Source organism: Vanellus vanellus (assembly GCF_965231255.1).
Source record: "Vanellus vanellus genome assembly, chromosome: 19".
Taxonomy (NCBI): Eukaryota; Metazoa; Chordata; class Aves; order Charadriiformes; family Charadriidae; genus Vanellus; species Vanellus vanellus.
The window spans coordinates 9,305,199-9,325,386 of NC_138924.1; the positions used below are offsets into that span (position 1 = coordinate 9,305,199).

General features: G+C 43.2%; 1 protein-coding gene across 1 annotated transcript in view; it reads left to right on the plus strand.

The window, feature by feature from the left end:
- PPM1E (protein phosphatase, Mg2+/Mn2+ dependent 1E) overlaps positions 1–19,917 on the plus strand; it is a gene marked incomplete at its 3' end in the record, with an annotated part of 66,025 nt that extends 46,108 nt beyond the window's left edge. The window contains exons 2-7 of the mRNA XM_082493289.1: positions 9,908–10,026; positions 15,066–15,265; positions 17,064–17,252; positions 18,018–18,161; positions 18,480–18,573; positions 18,848–19,917. Of these exons, the coding sequence (XP_082349415.1) occupies positions 9,908–10,026; positions 15,066–15,265; positions 17,064–17,252; positions 18,018–18,161; positions 18,480–18,573; positions 18,848–19,917 (1,816 nt within the window). The remainder of the gene's footprint in view (positions 1–9,907; positions 10,027–15,065; positions 15,266–17,063; positions 17,253–18,017; positions 18,162–18,479; positions 18,574–18,847) is intronic.
- Between the last annotated feature and the right edge of the window lie 271 nt (positions 19,918–20,188).

Consider the following 20,188-nt stretch of genomic DNA (forward strand, 5'->3'; position numbering starts at 1 on the left):
TCGTTGTCTTCACCCTTTTCTAAAGAAGTCATTTTACATTTGTTTGCCTTAATGATGACCTGCAGTAGAGACATAAATGAGGAGAGCGGTATGTGCTGCTGGGTAGCATTTCGTTTCATTTGTTGGAAATTAAGTCATTAACTATAACAGCACAAGGTATTTTTCTTTTTGACTAGTAATCAGAGGACTTCGGCATGTTAATCTGATCTGAAATAAAATAGATGCTCTGCATTGGGTGATTCGTATTTAAATTTTATTTCTGGACACATCAAATTTCGATGGTATATCCCTTCAGGTTAAAGGAAGTATCAATGAAAGTTTATTTTAACAGCAAGAAAAAATAGGACATGAGTCAGTGGTGAGTAAATTATATGCCCGAACTTTTAGGGGCAAAGCGTGCCCTCTGTAACAAGGTTTTCTGCAACATGAACTTCTCTAGATAGTATGTCATTAAATTTTATAGTAAGGAGAAAAATCATCAAAAACTCTGACTAGAACATAAAATACCTGAAATAAAAAGAATATATGTAAATATCTTCAGAGCAAGTTGGGACACTCTCATTGATTTTAGACAGCATCTCATTCTGGCTTGAAAAAATACAGAATTTATAAATTAAATTTTATGTATATTGTGTACAGTTTTATGCTGATGTTGGCACACTTTCAGATGTAAAATTAAATTACTTTTTCCAATAAGGCAGCGTAGATTGAAGCATGGATTCCTTTCTTTGCTAATGGAACTAGTAGAAAGATATTGAATTATGCTGACTTTCAAGTTGACTGAGAGCCAAAGAGAGAAAAATCAATGACATTTTTTATGTCCTGTAGAGCTCTTAAACAGGCCTCAGTCTAGCAGAGAAACTCACTGTGAGATAACTGTTGTTGGCATTGGATTTCCAGTTAAGAAATGTACTTCTTCAGGTAAGCATGTGTCTTGCATAGATGGAGGCTTCTTTACCATTCCAGAGCCGGGGATGCTAAGCAGGCAGTGACTGGTTTTTGGAATGGCGCTCAGAAGACTCTGGTTACGAGGTATGCATGTCACTCTTGCTGAGCATTTCTGTTGGAACAGGGAATGCACCGTGTAAATATGCAAGATAATCCCTGTAAAACTGTAACAACAAAAACCAGAAGGATCTTTTATCTCAGTATAAATTCCTGAAAGTCACATGTTTGGGTAATTCCAATAAACCATCTTTATTTTGGTTATTTAATAAGAAGGTAAATACAGATACTATTTTTTTAACTGTGTGTTTGCTTTTGCGTAGCTGAGCCCTAGAGATCTAGGCTTTATAATAAATGTCCATCAAATATGTATCTTGCTGGTATTTTTAAAATTTTATACTAATATTTTTATAATTTTGTAAAATGCACTTTATAGCAGTAATTAAAATTTAATAAAAGACTGTCCAATCCCTCAGAATCTTGCTGCTCAGACAGAAATGATTCTGATTTAGATAGGGGGAGACTGCTATATAGAAACATTCCGAAGGCCTCCGTATTGTAACTGAGGTTCACGGATTCTGGTCCATTTCTGTAATAAAATAGTTTCTCTTTGCATTTGTTCAAAGTCTAGGTTTACCTTTCTTTTAATAACAGATGGATATAATACGGCTGTGAGGACTCTAGTCCTGGAATATGATTTTCAACAGCAAACTTTCTATCTTCAATTCTTTGATATAATGAGGAAAACTATCCTACAGTCACTTCTGGGAATTCAATTTCTTGCAGTAATTTGGCTTTCAGCTCCTGGAAGATTCATCTTGGGTTTTTAAGGGTTGTTCATGTTATAGTAGACGACTTCTGTCATTTTAAAAGCAGCCTTTAACGCAGGTAGCATCAGCTCTACAGAGACTGAAATATAAGTAACCTCAGAACTGCCATATTGTGAGAATGAGTTAGAGAAATCATAGAATTAGGTTTCAAAGATAATATACAGACAATCTATTCAGCAGAGTAGCTTTGTAGGAGCTGTTTTATGTCGTTTGGATTCTTCACAGTTCACCCCTTCCATGTCAATTGTTTTTTAGTGACAGTCATTAAATCACAAATGCTTATGAGTGGCTTGTGGTCAGCAACCATTTATTTTTCAAATATACACCAGCCTTCGTGACATTGTACCTCATCAAAGAGACAAAGGTGACCTTTTTATTTTGTCTAGCTTACATTTTGTTAGCTTTATGTGCTGTCATGTGCACTTACCCCTCCGGAGAAAGGACGTAGTGACTCACTACGCAGCAGAAAACGGGTTAGAGATCTCAGTCTAATTCATGTGTTGAAGTCAGTATGTTAAAAGTCAAGGGTTTCCCTTAATGACCTGTATTGTCAGACAAAATTCTAGTAGTGCAGAATCATAGAAGGGTTTAGGTTGGAAGGGACCTTGAAGATCACGTTCCAACCCCCCTGCCACAGGCAGGGACACCTCCCACTAGACCAGGTTGCCCAAGGCCACGTCCAGCCTGGCCTTGAACACCTCCAGGGATGGGGCAGCCACAGCTTCTCTGGGCAACAAAAGCATCTTTCCGAGAAGTGGTTTTCGGAAGTCTGGTTTGTAAGGCTTTTGTGCTTGCTCAGTCTTTCTGCCCGTAGGGTTCCTCCCACTGATAAGCTTGGCCTTGCAGGCCAGTTTCAATCAAACTCAAAAGATGGGTTAAAGTCTGGAAGATAACTGAATAGCTGTCAATTTTCTGAAAACTGGCGGCAGAGTGTCTGAGAATGGCCCCCCCCAAGGTAGGGGCAGGGCGGGCTGAGCTCTGATGGGTCCGTCTGGCAGAGCCGGAGGGACGGCCCCTGCCCAGTTCCCAGCGTGTGCGGTTTGTCCTGTGAAACAGATGGATTTGCAGGTAAAAGAGGGACCCAGCCCTGCTGGAGCGGGGAGCCGGGGGCAGAGCGAGCACATCTGCGGGGCGCCTGGGCTTGCTCTCCCTGCTCCCGCTGGCGTCGCGTCTCTTACTTGGCCTTTCGTTAACTTCTGGCAAGAAAGACGTTTGCAGCAGTGTGCTAGGAAGCCTGTGTTAGATGTGCTCGGAAACACGTTGGTGCGAGAGAGGTTGAGCGCGTGTGTGTACGTAGCTGGAAAGGGGCCTGAGCATGGATTTGGCATCCGTTGACAAATCTAGTGCCAGCTGCCTCTGGACCTCAGCGGCTGGGAATCTGCGCTCGCCTGCGGCGTCCGACTGGGGAAGCGAGGTGGGATATCCCTTTGCAGCCAGGTCTCTTAAGCAGTCGGATAAAAAGATATATAAACCATGCTCTTGCAATCACGCTTTCGTGAGCAATTTTTTTTCTTCATTTATTTTTTTCAGCATCTTGCCAGTGTTTTAATTTTGCTCTCTCTGCCTTGTTTTTTTTTGGTTTTTTTTTTTTAATTGGTTTGATGTGCCACGCAGCACAGCACTTTCTTGACTTCCTTGTGTATAATATCCAATCCAAACCCCCTGACGGATGAGTGCAGCACCTGAGGCCTTTGATGGGATCAGTGCCAGCGCACTCTAATTGAGTTCTGTGGTTTTGCAAATGTTTCCCATCTGATCACCAAACATGATTTCCTAGAGGTTTCCATTCATACCTATTTCACATATCCTTTACTAGAGAGAGCATTTTGTTGACTCTTAGTATCTCATTACAAATGATGAAAACATTTGAATAGTTCTATCTCAGATTAGATCTTAATTTATGAATAAGTCAAAACCAATGTCTTTGACTTGTAGTGGTTAACAAGTGAGAGTTAACAGGTCATTTCTAAAGGCATTTTTTGATTGTTGTGGGTTTGGTGTGTTTCTTTTTTAAGGTGATTATTTTAAAATTGAGTCTCCAAAGTATTTTTACCTATCTTAGTCATAGCTGTCAAATATGAGCTTCATATAAGTTTTATTCTCTCTCTCTTTAGGACATTTCTGAGACCATAGCCTCCATAAATGCTTTGACAAGTAAGATACAGCTATTACAAAATAAATACAGCCATAAATACTGAAAGTCTGATTGGTGTGTGAAGCATCTTAATCCAGGTGTTGAAGATGTTGTCTGATGTGTAGTGCATCTCTGGTTTGTGTTTGGTTTTTTTTAATGTCCAGTTAAGATAGACTTAACCACAGGAAAATATCTATATAAACTTGATCATACTCTAGAATATGGCAGTGAGCACAAAGAAATATCACCACAGTGTCTGTAATAGAATATGTGGTAGAGCACATCAGAAAGAGTATATTTTTGTAATGGTTGTGTATTATATTTCTGTTGCTTCCAACTGTCACCACAAGGACAGAATCATTTTGGATCTGACCAGGCAGCTGTCTCTGTGAAGCCTATAGATAGCAGCTTCCTTGTGTAGCACATTTTCAGCTTCTTCAAACAGATTTATCAAGCATCTTTACTGTCTCAACACTGCCAGCTCAAATGACTTCTCAAGGAGCTTTGGTTATGCAATCTATTAAAAGGTGCATTGTTTTTTCTGTTTGTTTCTTTTTTTGTGCGTGTGTGCTGGCTTTTTTTAGTAACTCACTGCAGCAGCTAAAATCTAGTGCAGGGTTTCACCGTGTGTTTGGAAAAATACCATACTTCATTCGTCCACCATGACCAGGCTTAAAATCAGCATCAAGACTTCCACCAGCTGTGCGAAGCAGCAGAACCGCCCGGGTCGGAGCAGAGCGGTGAGCTCGCAGGAGAGCGATGCGTTGTGAGTAAGGAGAGGAGAACCTGCAGAGACAGGAGCTGGAAATAGCATTCGCTTGGCATAATTAGAAGACACATCTGTAATCATTTTGGGGTCTAAGGACTGCTTAACAGACTGTTCCTCTCTGGGTCCTGCCTGACTCACAGGAGTTAGGAGCCAGACAAAAGCCCCTCAGCTAGTCCCATGTCTTTCTGGATGGCCACTGACACAGCAGGCGGCTGAAGGGAGGGCTGGGTAAGGAGCCAGAGGATCTTCCCAAAGAATGTCTCTACTCATTACTGCTGCAGTTCACAGCATGGGAACTTTCAATAATAGAGACTTGAAAGGCTTCTTCAAAGAGCTTCCAGGCTGTATCAGAAGCTCCATCTGGAAGAAGTCTCAGGAGACTGTGGAGTGTTTTGTAAATACAGGCTGGGGACAAATGAGGTTTTTCTTAAATTGAATCTTGCAAAACTTGCTTTCTAACAAGAACTTGCAACAGGCCACATTAACACAGGAGTGTTTACCAAACTGCATCCCTAGTGTAATGTCTTTTGGAAAGGGTGCAGTTAGCTTGTCATCCTTACAAAGTCTTTTACTAACACAGTAAATTATAGACCTTATGGGAATGTGCTGTACTTGGTTCTTTTCAGGTCATGTTCTTGGTCTTGGATCGCTGTGTGAAACTATATACGATGCTTTATACTATTTGCCTGTAGATTTGTTTTGTGTTTTCAGCTGATTGAATAGCGTTTCTAGTTAAATCATGTTTCATTCCAACTAAACAATTGCTGTTCTGTAGTGTCAGGGGATTCTTGAGGTAATAGGAACACTGTTTGTTTTGTGATTTACTGACCATTTTGGCCTTTGAAAGGCACCAGTATGTTTCGGTCCATTTTTCCTGCTTTGTTTGGGTTAGCGATGCCTCATCAGTTACACCAGACCGTGACAGCGTTAAGCATTTTCAGCACTGGTGGCACTCGATTGTGTATTTTGGTGGGGGGCAATGATGTGCCTGTAGCATCATTTTCCCATCAGCAGCGCTAATGCTCCAGGAACACCAGCATTACCACCTTTTAAGAACTTGATGTCTTTCTTTCGTGGTTTTCCCCTTTTGAGATGCATCAGCTTTTCTAAAAATGTGTTTACTTCGTGGAGTTGTTCATGACTGTGAGTTAGCCGCCCGCATCAGACTAAACCTGCCTGACTAGAGATGTTGTTTGTCCGTGTATTCCACTTAGCTCTTCTGACAGCGTATGAGAACAGAGAATATGGAATGAGAAAAAAGTATGAAAGCTCCATAAATCTTGTATAGATCGAAAATATCTCCCACTATCATCGTGATATTATTCCCTTCAGTTGTGCTCATATCTAGAAATCTCAGAGTATTTTGCAAACACCAAATTAAGACTTCTACAGCCTTCCTCCTTCTCTTCCTCTCCCCCAGGGAATGACATTATCATCCCTTGCTTGTAGATGAGGAATCGGAAGGTCTGAGTGGTGAAGTGACTCGTCCAAGGTCAGCTGCTGAATTAGTGGCATGGCTATGAATAGGCATAGGCATTCTAGCTCTCGGCTCTCTGCTAAACAAGATCGTGCCCTCCCAGTTTTAATTTGTCATAACTTAATGACTAATAACATTTCAGCATCTTGAATGTGGCATAAGAATTTATTTTCAGCAGCCAACAGGTAATCCTTAGTTACGCCAGCAGCAGGACGCAACACACCTCCCGTGTGCCCGTGGATCCTGTCTGCTACTCCTTGTTTTGCGTAGAAGATGCGAGGGCAGGTGAGGACCACCAGCGTGGCAAAGGCTGAGGGTCTTCGCTGTTCTGTGGGGTGCTGTAGGTGCTCGCCTGAATGATCGCTTTTGTGGTTAAAACCAAAGATCCTGGACCTGATTCTTCATTTGCCTTGGCGGAACAATAATGAAGTGTCCTGAGAGCAGTTTGACTTCAACATCTAATCTATTTTACAAGAAGTGAAAAAAACCTCCAGTGCAGTCTGCCGTTGCTTGAAGGGGAGAAGTAATTCAACTCAAGTCCTCTCAGGAGCCAAGTAAGAGAAGTAAATTTTGAGTTGTGCTAATCAGGAAGAGGAAGTCATCTGTCTGCATCTGGTCACTTCCCTGCTTACATGGCATAGTCCTGTAACGGCTACATAAGGAGCTTTGTGATGAACAAATGTCAAGGGCAATTAATTCTTTGGCAGGCAGCTGTTATTATTAGGACAAAGAGTGGCCAGACAGAGAAGGAAAGCCTTCGGCAGATTTGTTTTCTCTACTTTTTCCGTCGAAATGGAAAAGTCACTCAAACCCCAATGGTGAACTTTCATGCAATAAGAATTTTAAATTTGCCATCTCTTTTTTTAGTAGGAGACCTTATATTAGATTTAGAGCACAGAGGAATAGCTCAGAGAAATGTTTGGAAAGTCTTCACTGCTTTAATGCTATCAGGAAGGAGCAGAGTTGTGCGTTAAGCCGGTAACATAATAATACGTGGGCTGAGTTAAGCCCACTTCAGACTGTTTTTCTCAAACTTAATTGATGGAAACGGCCCACTTTTAGGCTTGATTTATTACCTTAGCGAAGTTATTCCAGGATTGCTGCAATGCAACTGTGGGTGTTCTAAACACACCCACGCTGCCAGAGAATCAGGAAGGATGTACTTAAAATCCTCTAATTTATCTAATAACATCTTCAGCAGCTTTTTGTGTAGGTTTAGCATTGTAATGGAAATGCACTCTTTGGCTAGATAAAGAGCTGCTGTGCCAAACTGCCAGCGTTGGCTGTAGGGACATGTAAATAGCATTTGAAGCTGATGGGGGAAATACTCTGACCAGCTACATACGCTGTAAATGCATCTTTCGAATTTGTAATCTGTCACTACGTTTAAAATAATATCTGAAATTTCAGATATGAATGCTCATGGCTCTGGGTCTCCATAGACGTGGCCTTCCCACCTTCCCAGCCCAGGCAGGGCAGAGCTTCCGCGCGTCGGGAGGTATTTTTTCTCTGCTGTTTAGGTCCTGACTCTCTATTTTAGCAACCGTCGTTGCCTCCGTTCTTAACCAGGTTCCCTCTTTGCCCACCGGTGGACATCCTTGAAGGCCCGTTTATAAGTGACACAAACCAGCTTTGGTTTCCCTACAGAGTTTAGGCGCTGAGCTGGTGAGGGTAAGAAGGGACTGGGAAACAAGCTGAGCTTGCTCCAGGTGCTGGCGCAGCCTGTGATGTTCGTGCCTGAGGCGAGCTGGGGCTGGCTGGTGGTGTGAATGCTTTCAGCGTGGATTCTTCTGCTGTGGGTTATTTAGGCTGAACCTTAACCTTTCTCTGTGCTTTTTCACAACACTGTTCTCACGGTGCCGTGAGCTGCCGGCATAATCATGCTATCCCCGGCATCGCAATCTCTGGCTTTTGTTGTAACATGGAAGTCGCATAGAACATGAACACTAACGAGTATCCCTGCTCTGGAGTATCGGAGCTAATAATAGAAATGAAAAAGCTGTTCTTTGTGAGCTAAATAAAGGCAGACAAGACTAGACAGAAAATAATCTTCTACGCGCACCAGAAGTAAAGGAGGTCCCGGTGTGTTTTCCTCTTGCTGATTACTCTTACCACTGGGCAGTGCTGTATGTAAATAGGATCAGAGTTCCTGTGTTGTGCGGGGAAGAGCCAGTCCTAAGACAGCTGATTTCCTCCAGCAGTCGTGCTTCATTAGCGCGCACGTCGCTGAGGCTTGGAGGTGCTGCGTGAGCAGAATACTCGGCTGCTAATTCTAGGAAATACTCTTACTGATGGTGCAGTAACGCCGTTCGAGTGGCGTTCTCTGTACCTTCAAGGCTCAGAGCTTGTCTCATGGCAATTTGTCACTGGGACAAAGCTATTTATTGCTAATCTTATATTTAAATTATTTATAGATATGGTGGATAGCAAATAATGAGGGTTGGAGGACTTACTTTGTGTACGTTTTCTAAACCTGTTACATAATCTTACTGTTTATAGCAGCATTTGGTATCAAGAATCTACCCAAGTGTAGCGAATCTGATTTTTTTCTGGAATTCAGATTTCACTGCTGAAGCAATGGCATGTGGGCCAATTTAGGATGGCAGTTGGCTTTCCTGGGCAGTGAACCAAATGTGAACGCAAGTGGTAGTTGCCATGTGCTTCCCAGGTTCCAGAACGAAGTCTGACAAGTCCGGTTTGGTGTGTAGAAGTTTTTCTGCTCTGGATGTGGTTGGACTGATGCTTCTGGGCTAACACCCCCCCTCCAACCGTGCTAAAAGCATGCGAACAGGCTCACCGGGCATAAGCGGAGGACATAGGTTAAGGGAGTATATGTGCTCATTACCTGTTCCCTGGCCTAGCTGACGCAGAATTCTGTTGTTGGTGGATGGTTTCTGAGACTGAAATTAACTCGTGTGTCTCTGTGTGATCCTGCAGTGGTAGAAATGTCTTAGGCAGGACATTGTTACCCAGATGGTAACTATGGAAGCTGGAAGTTTCAGGCTGTGTCAGCAAGAGGCACCTGGAGAAGTTAAGGCAGACCGATGGGAAATACATATGCATAAATTAAGAGGTATTAAACTCCTCTTGAATGAGAGGATGTACATTAAAGTGGCCTTGGTTTGCTATAGATTAATTAACCTTGGGAGATATCAGGCTTAATTAAGCTACAGTGAGTTAAAGCCACTTTACTCGTGATAGAGATCATTCACAAGGGAGCTTTTTAACCTTATGCACATCAACGTCATACTTCCTATGGGTTTGCCTTAACTTTAGGTGTCCCTTGGTGAGGTTTTGGACACTTTGAAAACTGAGGACTTCTCTTATCCTTTGGAAACCTGACTGCAGTTCTTAGGAGAAACTGGACAGAATGAGCTTAAGATGAAAGTGTATAATGCGCGTGTAGAAAATGTGCACTAAGCAAGGATTGCATGACAGACGCTGCAGAGTGGCTCAAGTCTAGATTTGAAAAGCATTTAAATAGGGTTTATGAAATGGAACATTAAAACTTAATAAACAGGGAACATAAGAGTGAAACAGGGTTACTAAAATCCCTATGGTGAGTTTGAGCTCTTCCTGGAGGGCTGTGGTGCTGTCTAGCAAAGTAGATTGGAAGTTTTACAAGTCTTGGTTCAGATTCCTGTTTGTTTATAGAAAAGTATTGTTCTGTGTTTCCTTGACTGCAAGTTACCTTGCTAAATCAGATGAAAATATCTTTCAATATCTTTTTTTTTTTTTTTCCCCCCCTCCAGTAATTGCCCTTCATTTTTGGCTGCTGCTTTAGCTAGAGCAACTTCAGATGAAGTCCTTCAGAGTGATCTTTCAGCACACTACTTACCAAAGCATGTGGACAACGCAGATGGGATCATACGTAAGTACACCTGTGCATGATAATGTACAATTTTATATGGTGTGGATCTTTCATTTACACTGCATACTGGAACACTTTGCAGATAATTCATAGTTTGTTTTTTTTTTAAGTCAGCATTGACTTCAGTGATCCATCTAGTCTCACCACTTGAATGGTACTAGATTTTCCTCAAGTTAGTTCTTTCAACCAGCTAGCCAAACGAGGAATATTCCATATTGATGTAAAAAGATTAATGAAGAATTCGGCACCACTTGTGATAGAGCTAGTGGCTAATTTCTTCGTCAAAGCTTTCTCATCTTTGAATCTTGTCTAGTTTCAACTTTTACTATTGAATTCTTTCTCTATTTTTAAATGCCTTTCTCTGGCTGTACTTGAGTCTTATATCAAATTTTTCTCCTAAGACCAGGTGAAATTACTCCTTTCTTTTAAGTGCAGCTTCATAAGACTGTATCTGATGGCCCTGAATTTCTTTATATGCGCTTTAGACTATGTGGTCCTCCTGCTTGCTGGCACGTGCCAGTTGTCCTCCATCGTTAGAGCAAAGTCAAATATATGTGGGAAGAGAAACTTTAATCCTGAATTATTTCAGTCAATATAGTTTATACCATGGCTTTTAATTTATTTTTTTTTTTGGTTTAGCAAAGGTTAGTGTAAAGGTGATATTTCATGCTTAAAAGGAAAATTTCCTTTTCTCCATTTATCTGTGTTGGCTAACACAGCGTCCAGCTCAAAGCCATGCACCGTAGATAGTTTCAGGATTCTGCTGAACTAAATAGCCTTGAAAAACTTACTGGGGCACTCGTTACAATGAACAACAATGTTTCTCACATGTATTGAGAAGAAATCTGTCATTTCGATATTGAAAATACATTCACTAAACCACTTTGTCCATTCCCTCCTTTTTTGACAAAATATAAGTAAATTATTTAGGGGATAAGTAGGAGATATAAATCTGGCTCTTCAAAAAGGAAAATTCTGGTATATTTCTCAGAGGTCTTCGGAAACCTGAGAAAAAGAAAAACATGCTACGGGTTCCCTTTTTGTAGGTATTGCTGCCTCCTCCTGCTGAGCAGGTAAATGGAATAGATTTGTCATTGTTCTGGCTGAGCAGCCTTCATTAATTCCAAATTGAGATCTCTGAGACTTGCATAAATATTTGACAGTCTCCAAGGAAATGTTGACTAAGCCTCCACACAGAATATCTAAAGAGTTCAACAAAAAAAGAAAAAGAAAAGAAAACCACAAAACCTTCACACCTACAGAAATTGCCATTTAAATATATCTAAATCTGTAATACACCAATGCAAACACAGATTGATATATGTATGGGCTATAGCAGGCGCTAAAAATATGACTCCAGCTGCAGTATGTTGAGGTGAATTGTCATAACAAAGGTACTTGAAAATAAAATACACCTTTACAGGTGCAATGAAAATGTTAAAATATGAAGATAGAGAGAGGAAGAGAGAGAGAACATTTTCTGGACTGTAATAAAGCAATGGTTTCATATGAATACTGCAATTTCAAATAATATACCATAAATGGTAATTTTTGAAATGGAGCATTAGCTCAAGTGATGCAAGGTTTGGCTAAGAAAACCATTAAAAAACCCAGGGGGGTTCACGCACGAGTGAAGGAAAGTTCATTGCAAAAGGTAACTGCGTTCTAGCTAACTTTCTTGGTAGGAGTCCTTTGAGAACCCCGGGCTAGTTACTGTGACGGATGAGTGCCCTAGCTGGTACCATAGAGGGACAGTTTCATACTTTGTAAGAAAACAAAGGGAACTGTAGCAGGAGATGAAAATGGGATTTCTACATCTTGAAGTTTTGTGCTCAGAGTTCACTGTTTATCCTAATGATGTTTGGACCGCTGCAGAATGCGAAACCAAGCTGAATGCAGCTGTCTGGTTTTGATATCCAGTTCTATGTCATCTTTTCTTATTAATCCAGGAAGATTTTTACTCTGTATAATACAAGGAGACATTTACCTGATTTGCCTCAAGTTTGAATTTGCTAGAAGAAAAAAAATTACTCCAAATTTCCTTAGTGACACATTTCAGTCTGAGTAGTGCAACGTGACATATCATATTGCATGCCTAGGACTGGTAAAAGCAGTTATTGGTGTGCTGGTGGAAAGGAAATTAGAAGCTTCATGAGAAAAGAATGCTAATCTTAAAAGAAGAAAAAGTGTTTTGAGCCCACGAATGTAGGAATGCAAGAATATGGGCCTGATATTTTGAGGGTGACCATGTGTCATTGGATATCAAGAATAGAATCTGAGAGTCATCGGCTGTGACTGATTCTTCTCTTCCCGTTAAACTGGAGAGGAGCGAGAGCGCTTCCATGAGAACTGAAGGACTTTTGATTTCCTTTGTGAAAGGTCAGGTTAAGAACGTTTAGTTATCTTTTTCATGGAGGAAGATATTCATGTGGGGGTTCAGCATTGTTAACGAACCACCAAAGGAGCCCGGATAGTAGGACTGCGTTACATGGTGGAAGTATCTAAAATATCCAGCAGACTTCACAAAGCAAATTGCAAAGTCCCACTGCCCAGTCTTTCCAGGTACTAGGAGAGGAGATTACTATAACCAAGACACAAAGAAGTCATTGACTAGTACGAAATTGGAGTTCTTAGATTAAGGACAACCTTGGTCATTGGCTTTATGACATGTCTACTGACCCGGGTGCTGATCCCTGTTGTCACACTGTCCACATTTTCAAGAAAGGTGTTAAAATTTAGGTACTAAAAAGCAGGATTTGGTTACTGGTATTCTTTCTACCCTGACTTTGCCCTAAAAGAAGTCAGTCGTCTGTGGGAACAATAATGCATGAGCTGGATTTCCCACTAGCTGCGGTACAATTAAGCTCTACTTCCAACGCTGGGGATTTTGGAGCAGCAGGAGGGAAATTAAATTCTCCATGACACAACCACAATGACAGCTGAGTCAGCTCTGGCTCAGAGCTGCAGCATTAACAATTGATGAGTAATTTACAGCTGTGAGGGGGTGGTTTCACTGTTGTGGGCCTTTCGCCTGTTTTAACCTCAAGAGCAATTATTGATGATGCTGACACTACGCACACTCCCTGCTGGGGAAGGCCGTTTAGTGTCTCAGCACAGCCAATGGGTTCACTCCCTCCCTCCTTCGGAGTGACGCTCTGAAGTGTAACAGCCACGTGACATTGAAATGTACACCGTGTCCCTTTGTACGTGCTCACCGGAAAAAAAATGGAAAAGCAAATCTGTAGGTTTCACTTCTGGAAGATATAATTTGGACATGTCAGGCTGTATGTGTTCCCTCTTTAAATATATTACCCAGCAAAGAGACTACTGGTGGCACCAGTGAGAGCAGTATGGGTGTTGGGGGGGAATTGGTACCCATTGCTATGGCAGTGGTGGGATGACACAATCATTTGATTTCCACCACTTGTTTTTAAAGCTGTGTGATCAAGAAGCTAGGGCTCCTTCTTTTGATTATGTTTATAGGTTATTTCCAGCTTAATGGCTGCTCTTGCAGATCAAGCTTGAACCAACTCATAATCAGCAGAGCTGGCAATCGTAGAATCGCCGAATGGTTTGGGTTGGAAGGGCCCTTAAAGATCTTTTTGTTCCAACCCCCCTGCCCTGGGCAGAGACACCTCCCATCGGCCCAGGTTGCTCCAAGCCCTGTCCAACCTGGCCTTGAACACCTCCAGGAATGGGGCAGCCACAGCTGCTTGGGGCAACCTGCGCCAGGGGCTCACCACCCTCTGTGTACAAAATTCCTTCCTTATATCTAATCTAAATCTACCTTGTTTCAGTTTAAAACCATCACCCCTCATCCTATCACTACACTCCCTCATCAGGAGTCCCTCCCCAGCTCTCCTGTAGCCCCTTTAGGGACTGGAAGGGGCTCTAAGGTCTCCCCGAAGCCTTCTCTTTGCCAGCCTGTCCTCCTAGCAGAGGTGCTCCAGCCCTCAGAGCGTCTTTGTGGCCTCCTCTGGGCTCACTCCAACAGGTCCAAATATATCTTGCTCCTAAGGATCTTGGCCCCCTGATCACTATAGTCCACACCTTGTGTAGGCCTAGTGCAGAAGCTAGCAAATGCCACTTTTAGGCTTTTCACAGAATTTCTTTGAACTGCGAGATGCTGTAAGCCTCCCCTCTGCTCCCTGTATTTGGGCCATTCCTCCCCCAGGAACGACTGACATTCATGGATCGCTGATGTTTAGCTTTGAAGATCTCTGGCTTTGGTGAATGATCATGAAAAAGGAGATTTTGATGTGTTCGGCTCTTGATTCTTACATCCTCTTTTCCTGCCCTGAACTTCAGAACGATTGTCAAGTGCCTGAGTTTTCACATTTTAAAATTACTATTTCTCAGGAGTGACAGTTCAGCATTTTCCTAAATTTAAGACCATTATAGTTTTCTCATTTGCTCATGCAGATATCTTTGACACAGCCTAGTCAGGAATCTGGAAATAATGTTATGAAACGAAGAAGGTACCTGTATGTGTACACTGCTAAATGGGTACTCTGCCAAAACATTTTAAAGTAATGATAATAATTTCTGTAGATTATTTGCCACTGTATTGCCTCAGTTCTGCAGTGAAGTGGCGTTTGGAATAGATAGTTTGGTCTAAAACCAATATGTCATTGCAATGGATTGTGGTTTTCGTATGTGATGCTTTATGCCATGATGAAGTCCCTGTCAGAGCTGCCGTGGCACAGCTGGACCACCCTGTGCAGAGCGGCACAGGGGATCAAATGCTGTGGGACACATACTTGCTCTTCATTTTTCTTCATGCTGCAAATGAGTTCCCCAAAGGCATGGGGGAATGTTGAAGTTAAAAAGGCAAACAATGAGCTGCTTGCTGATGAATGCTGATTATGGTGACTTTGGCTTCCTCTTTTTATGCATCAGAGCCCGGAATTTCCCTGCTGACATCCATTTCAACTCCTTGGCTAAAATGGTTTTGTTTCATCTTTGTAATGTATGCAAGAAAAAAAAATATCACTTAATAACACCCTTAGCCTTTCATTTGTGGTTTTTGCCTTCCCCAGAGATTGAGACGGTGAAGTTAGCCCGCTTAGTTTTTAGCAAACTGCATGAGATCTGCAGCAACTGGGTGAAAGACTTTCCACTCCAGCCAAAGCCCCACCGCTACTACGAGACATCCATCCATGCCATCAAGAACATGCGCAGGAAGATGGAAGACAAGCATGTCTGCATCCCAGACTTCAACATGCTCTTCAACCTTGAGGTAAAAAGAGATCACGTGGAAGACACATACACGTTAAATACAGTTTCTGTTCTTGGGGAAACGAGGCGGTGTTCTACTGTGCAAATGAAAGCCATACCTGTGAGGGACCGGAGGAGAACTGGTAGTCAAGACGCAAACCTGGTCTTAGGTTAGTTCAGCTGATATTCTGTAAGCATAGCAGCAGTCTGACATGCAGTTTCTCCGTAGGGTATGAGGAATAAAAGAGCAATTTTCACAGTCTTCTGGTGAAATGTCATCTAACTAAAGAAATTTTGTATCTGGTCCGTCCTGATGTAGCCACTCGTGCAGTGGCTGAAGGACTGACCTGCCGTCGTGCAGAACGCAGCCCTGCTTTTGTGAGTGGCAGCTGAGGCATTGTAGTAGCATGTGATAAACCAAGGTAGGAGCTTCTCTTTGGCTGAAGACGCCCAGGTGTAGAAGAGGATTGCCAATGGAGGTGAGGAAGTGGTTCAGCTTACAGTTCATCACTGAGGCCAGTTGTCTACAGGGGTGAGTCTGTGCTGCTTGTCAGCCCTTTCTCTTGGGAAGAAGAAGCCAAAAGCAACAATAAGGAAAGCAAGCAAACAAATAAATAAATAAACTAATCACAAAACTTATAGGAGAGTGGGGTGCAGTTCACACAAGAATGGAGCACCATGAGTAGTTTGGTGGAACTGGGGCCAGACTTCCCTCCATTAATTTCTTTATGTGGCCATCGGTCAAACACTCGTGCTTGCTCTTCCTCGGATATAAAACTGGACACTGAAGAATGGCAAATAGAAGAAAGTGGCAAGAAATTTACCTTTAGGATCAGATTGCTGCATAATTGATTCTTTATGATATCTTGTCACTTTAATAACCATCTTCTGCCCCATCCACATTCTTGCCTTTAAATGATATTAATGCAAACAGAGGCAGATGTTTCCTTTGCCTGTCAGTCGTCAGCTTTCGTATTCCAATTTGTGTTGGAGCCCATTACTTAAAAATTACAATGTGCAAATATTCTAGTCATTGAGATGGCTGTCAAGGTTGAATTGGCACTGACAGTGGGTTGGTGTGTTCTGTGTATGAATAGGCACACGAGCTGATGTCTCTTGGTACGGCATTGTTTCTCTGTTTGAACAGATAGGGGGAAGCTGAGAAAACTGACGTGATGAGTGATTTTCCTGTATTTGATTTGTGAATGTAATCACAATTATCTGATGAGAGAGTACATAACACTTTTTTTAAAAAACAGGCATCTAAGGTGATATGGATTAGACTTTAAAAAAAAAAAAAACAAAACAAAAAAAAACAAAAAAAAACCCCAAAACAACAAGAAGAGTGAAGGCAGAGGCTGGCTGGCTTCACATTTTAACTATACTGGCATTTTATCCCTGGTGGATTCCAGTCTTGATGTAGACTTCATGCAAACTGTATCGGATGTTCTTCTCCCTCTGTGGTTTTTGCAGTCACAAAAACTCCTGCACAATTTGATGAGAATGGCACTTTCTATTTGAGTTGAATGACTGAATTGTAACAAATCGAACATAAGGAGCACTGAGAGCGCTGCACGGGTGATTCTTGCAGGGCATCTCTTGGAGTTTGCAGGTAGAATTCATCAGCAATAAGGTGGAAGTTTCCCGCTGATGCAAGTGAAGATGGTCCGAGTAGTTTGTTTTTCCAGTGCAGACTCTGCCTTTAAGTGCAATTTAATGAGGGCACCACAAATCTCAAGTTCAAAAGTTTTACGACAATCCAATTAGCTATTTGCATTGCGTTCTCCTGAGTTGTTTTCTCAATGTGTTTCCATTGACAGGACCAAGAAGAGCAAGCTTATTTTGCAGTGTTTGATGGTCACGGGGGAGTGGATGCTGCCATCTATGCCTCCATCCATCTCCATGTCAACATGGTCCATCAGGAGATGTTTCAGCACGACCCGGCAGAGGCACTGTGCCGGGCTTTCCGGGTGACCGATGAGCGCTTTGTCCAGAAGGCAGCCAGAGAGGTGATTGAGTTACCTGGGCTTGACTCCAAAAGTATTAATCTATACATTCTGTCGTTGTTAGCAGGGGTGCTCCAAGTGCTGTGCTGAGCACAGGCCAGGGGTCAGCACAGAGCTGGCCGTGCGCAGTCCATGGAGCCGGTGCCCACTGGCGGGCTTCTTTGTGTTCCATAAAGATGTCAGCCTCCACTTCTCACAACATCCAGTTCATTTCGAAGGATGCTGCTGCTGTTCTTATGTTCGCATGCTAACTAGGTTTGGTCCTTGGGGTATTTTTTTTTCCTCATCTCCACAACATACATTTTTCTTAGCTCCATTGAGCACGAATAAATGGCTAACTGACTCCTAGCCCTCCTAAACTCGTGCAAGGGCTGAGTGAAGTGCAGGGAACTCGAGATGCTTACAAACAAACCTCCCTCCAAGTTCATTAACATGCATGCATTCCTATCAACAGATAGGAAACAGGCAGGGGACGTCACTAAACCAGTGGCACGGCAGATCGCTGGCAGCGCCCAGCTTCTGAAACGCGATCCCAAGGCAAGGGAAAGTATCGGGGCAAAATCCATCACTTGCATTCAGCCAGGCTGGCTCTGAGGGGCTGTTACTGAGCAGTCATAGCAGTAAGTGAAAGCACTGCGTGTTCTTCCCGGAACAGGCTGCGCATGGGAATAGCAACATGTTCTGTCCTCAAGTTAAAGCAGGAAAACGCTTTGAAATTATATTGGCTTATCTAAAACTGGGGGCATTTTTTTTTTCCACCCTATCCAGAGTCTGCGTTGTGGAACCACTGGGGTGGTGACGTTCATCCGAGGAAATATGCTGCATGTGGCTTGGCTTGGGGACTCCCAGGTTATGCTCGTGAGGAGAGGCCAAGCTGTGGAACTGATGAAGCCCCACAAACCAGATCGAGAGGTGAGAATGGCCCGTTTTAAATACACCGGGGCAGTGTTTACCACTGAAGCTGACAGGTATCGCCTTTATGTGGGATGTCGGGATGCTGCGTGTTGCCTTGCCAATGTCTCCTGGAGCGGCTGTGTACGTTCCGGTTATCCTGCTTTCTTTGGAAGTCGGTATGGATTTGTGTGCAAATCCTTTGTTCTCATCTGGTGGGGTCTGCAGCCTCCACCATGCTGTGTATGTGAAACACCACGGGTTCGTTGAAGTGTTCGGAGCGCGATGGCAGTACTAAGCGCTCTGTCCAAACAACGCTTGTGTTGCCTTGCTGTTTAGGATGAGAAGAAGCGCATTGAGGCACTGGGCGGCTGCGTGGTCTGGTTTGGAGCCTGGAGGGTGAATGGGAGCCTGTCAGTCTCCAGAGCTATTGGTAAGAACACGCTGGAATTCCTTTTTCAGACTTGCTTTTCTTTTTAATTAAAAAACTTTAGTTTTCTAGTGATCAAAATTTGAAACGCAGCTGAAGACAGAACTGTGAGCGATGACCTCTATTTTTGTCTCTACGGTTTGAGGGGATAATTTCCAAATAATTTCTTTAACTTGGGGTAAGAGCCATTGGCTCCACGCTGTGTTAATAAAAGGGCTTCCAGATGCTGTGGCTGCAAACCCACGGTCTTGTGTATGTGTGTGTTGTTTTTCCACAGGGGACGCCGAGCACAAGCCATATATCTGTGGGGATGCAGACTCTGCCTCCACTGTACTAGATGGCTCTGAAGACTACCTCATTTTAGCCTGCGATGGCTTCTATGACACAGTCAATCCCGATGAGGCAGTCAAAGTGGTGGCTGACCATCTAAAGGAGAATAACGGCGACAGCAGCATGGTAGCACATAAATTAGTGGCATCTGCTCGGGATGCCGGTTCCAGCGACAACATTACTGTCATTGTGGTATTTCTCAGGGACATGAACGCAGCAGTCGCTGTTAGTGAGGAGTCGGACTGGACAGAGAACTCTTTTCAAGGTGGGCAAGAAGACAACGGGGAAGACAAAGAAAACCATGGAGACTGCAAACGACCGTGGCCCCAGCACCAGTGCTCGGCACCTGCAGACCTCGGCTATGATGGACGAGTGGATTCCTTCACCGACAGAACTAGCTTAAGCATAGGGTCCGGCGTTAACCTGTTTGATGATCAAGGCTATTTAGACCTGACAAAAACAGAAACTAGTACACCTCAGAGTGCCAAATGTCCGCCACCAATTCAAGCGTTTAGTCCCGGCATACCAAAGAGTGCGAATTTGATCAACGGCTTAACAGTGAAGAATGAATCACCAGAGCGTACCACGTCGTCGATCTGTGGACAGAGCGATCCCAGGGAGTACAACGCTCCTCTTAGTCTGGGTGCTGCAGGGCAGAGCATCTACAGGGTGAAGGGTTTATCCCCCATCTTCTTTGGGCTGGAAGATGAACTGTTCAAATCCCTGGGAAAACGAGCTGCATTCTTTCACTTTCGGCTCTGTAGCGGCAAGAGGCGACGAGGAGCCAGGCTCAAACCAAAGTTTCACACGCCGCTCGTGGCTCGTGAGCCTTCCCATATAGAAGGGACGAGTCTGTCCTTACCTGTCCGGGGCCGCGGTAGCACGAGGTTGTCGGTAAGACACTCCCCGTGGTGGAGGCTGGCTAGTCATAGCGCTTACGGCGAGAGCATGTTTTTGATGCGAAGGCAAAGTAATTGTATACCAGATTCATACCTTCATCAATGCTGTAAAATGTAACCATCATCTCCCTCGTGTTCCCCCGTCAGACTCCCAAAATAGACATTCCCAAAATAAAACTGGCATCATCAGAAAGCGAAAAAAGGTGGGCATTTCAGAACTGTACTCCAGTCCCCTGCAAAGCTCAAACCATGTGTAAATAGATCTAGGAATTAACAAATGTAGTTGTTTCAGTCTCAATGAAGTTTGCTGGTGGTGCCACCCCGAGCAATGCCACAGCCACCCGGCCACCCGCACACACGAGTATCTAGCCACATTCACTAGTGAAAGC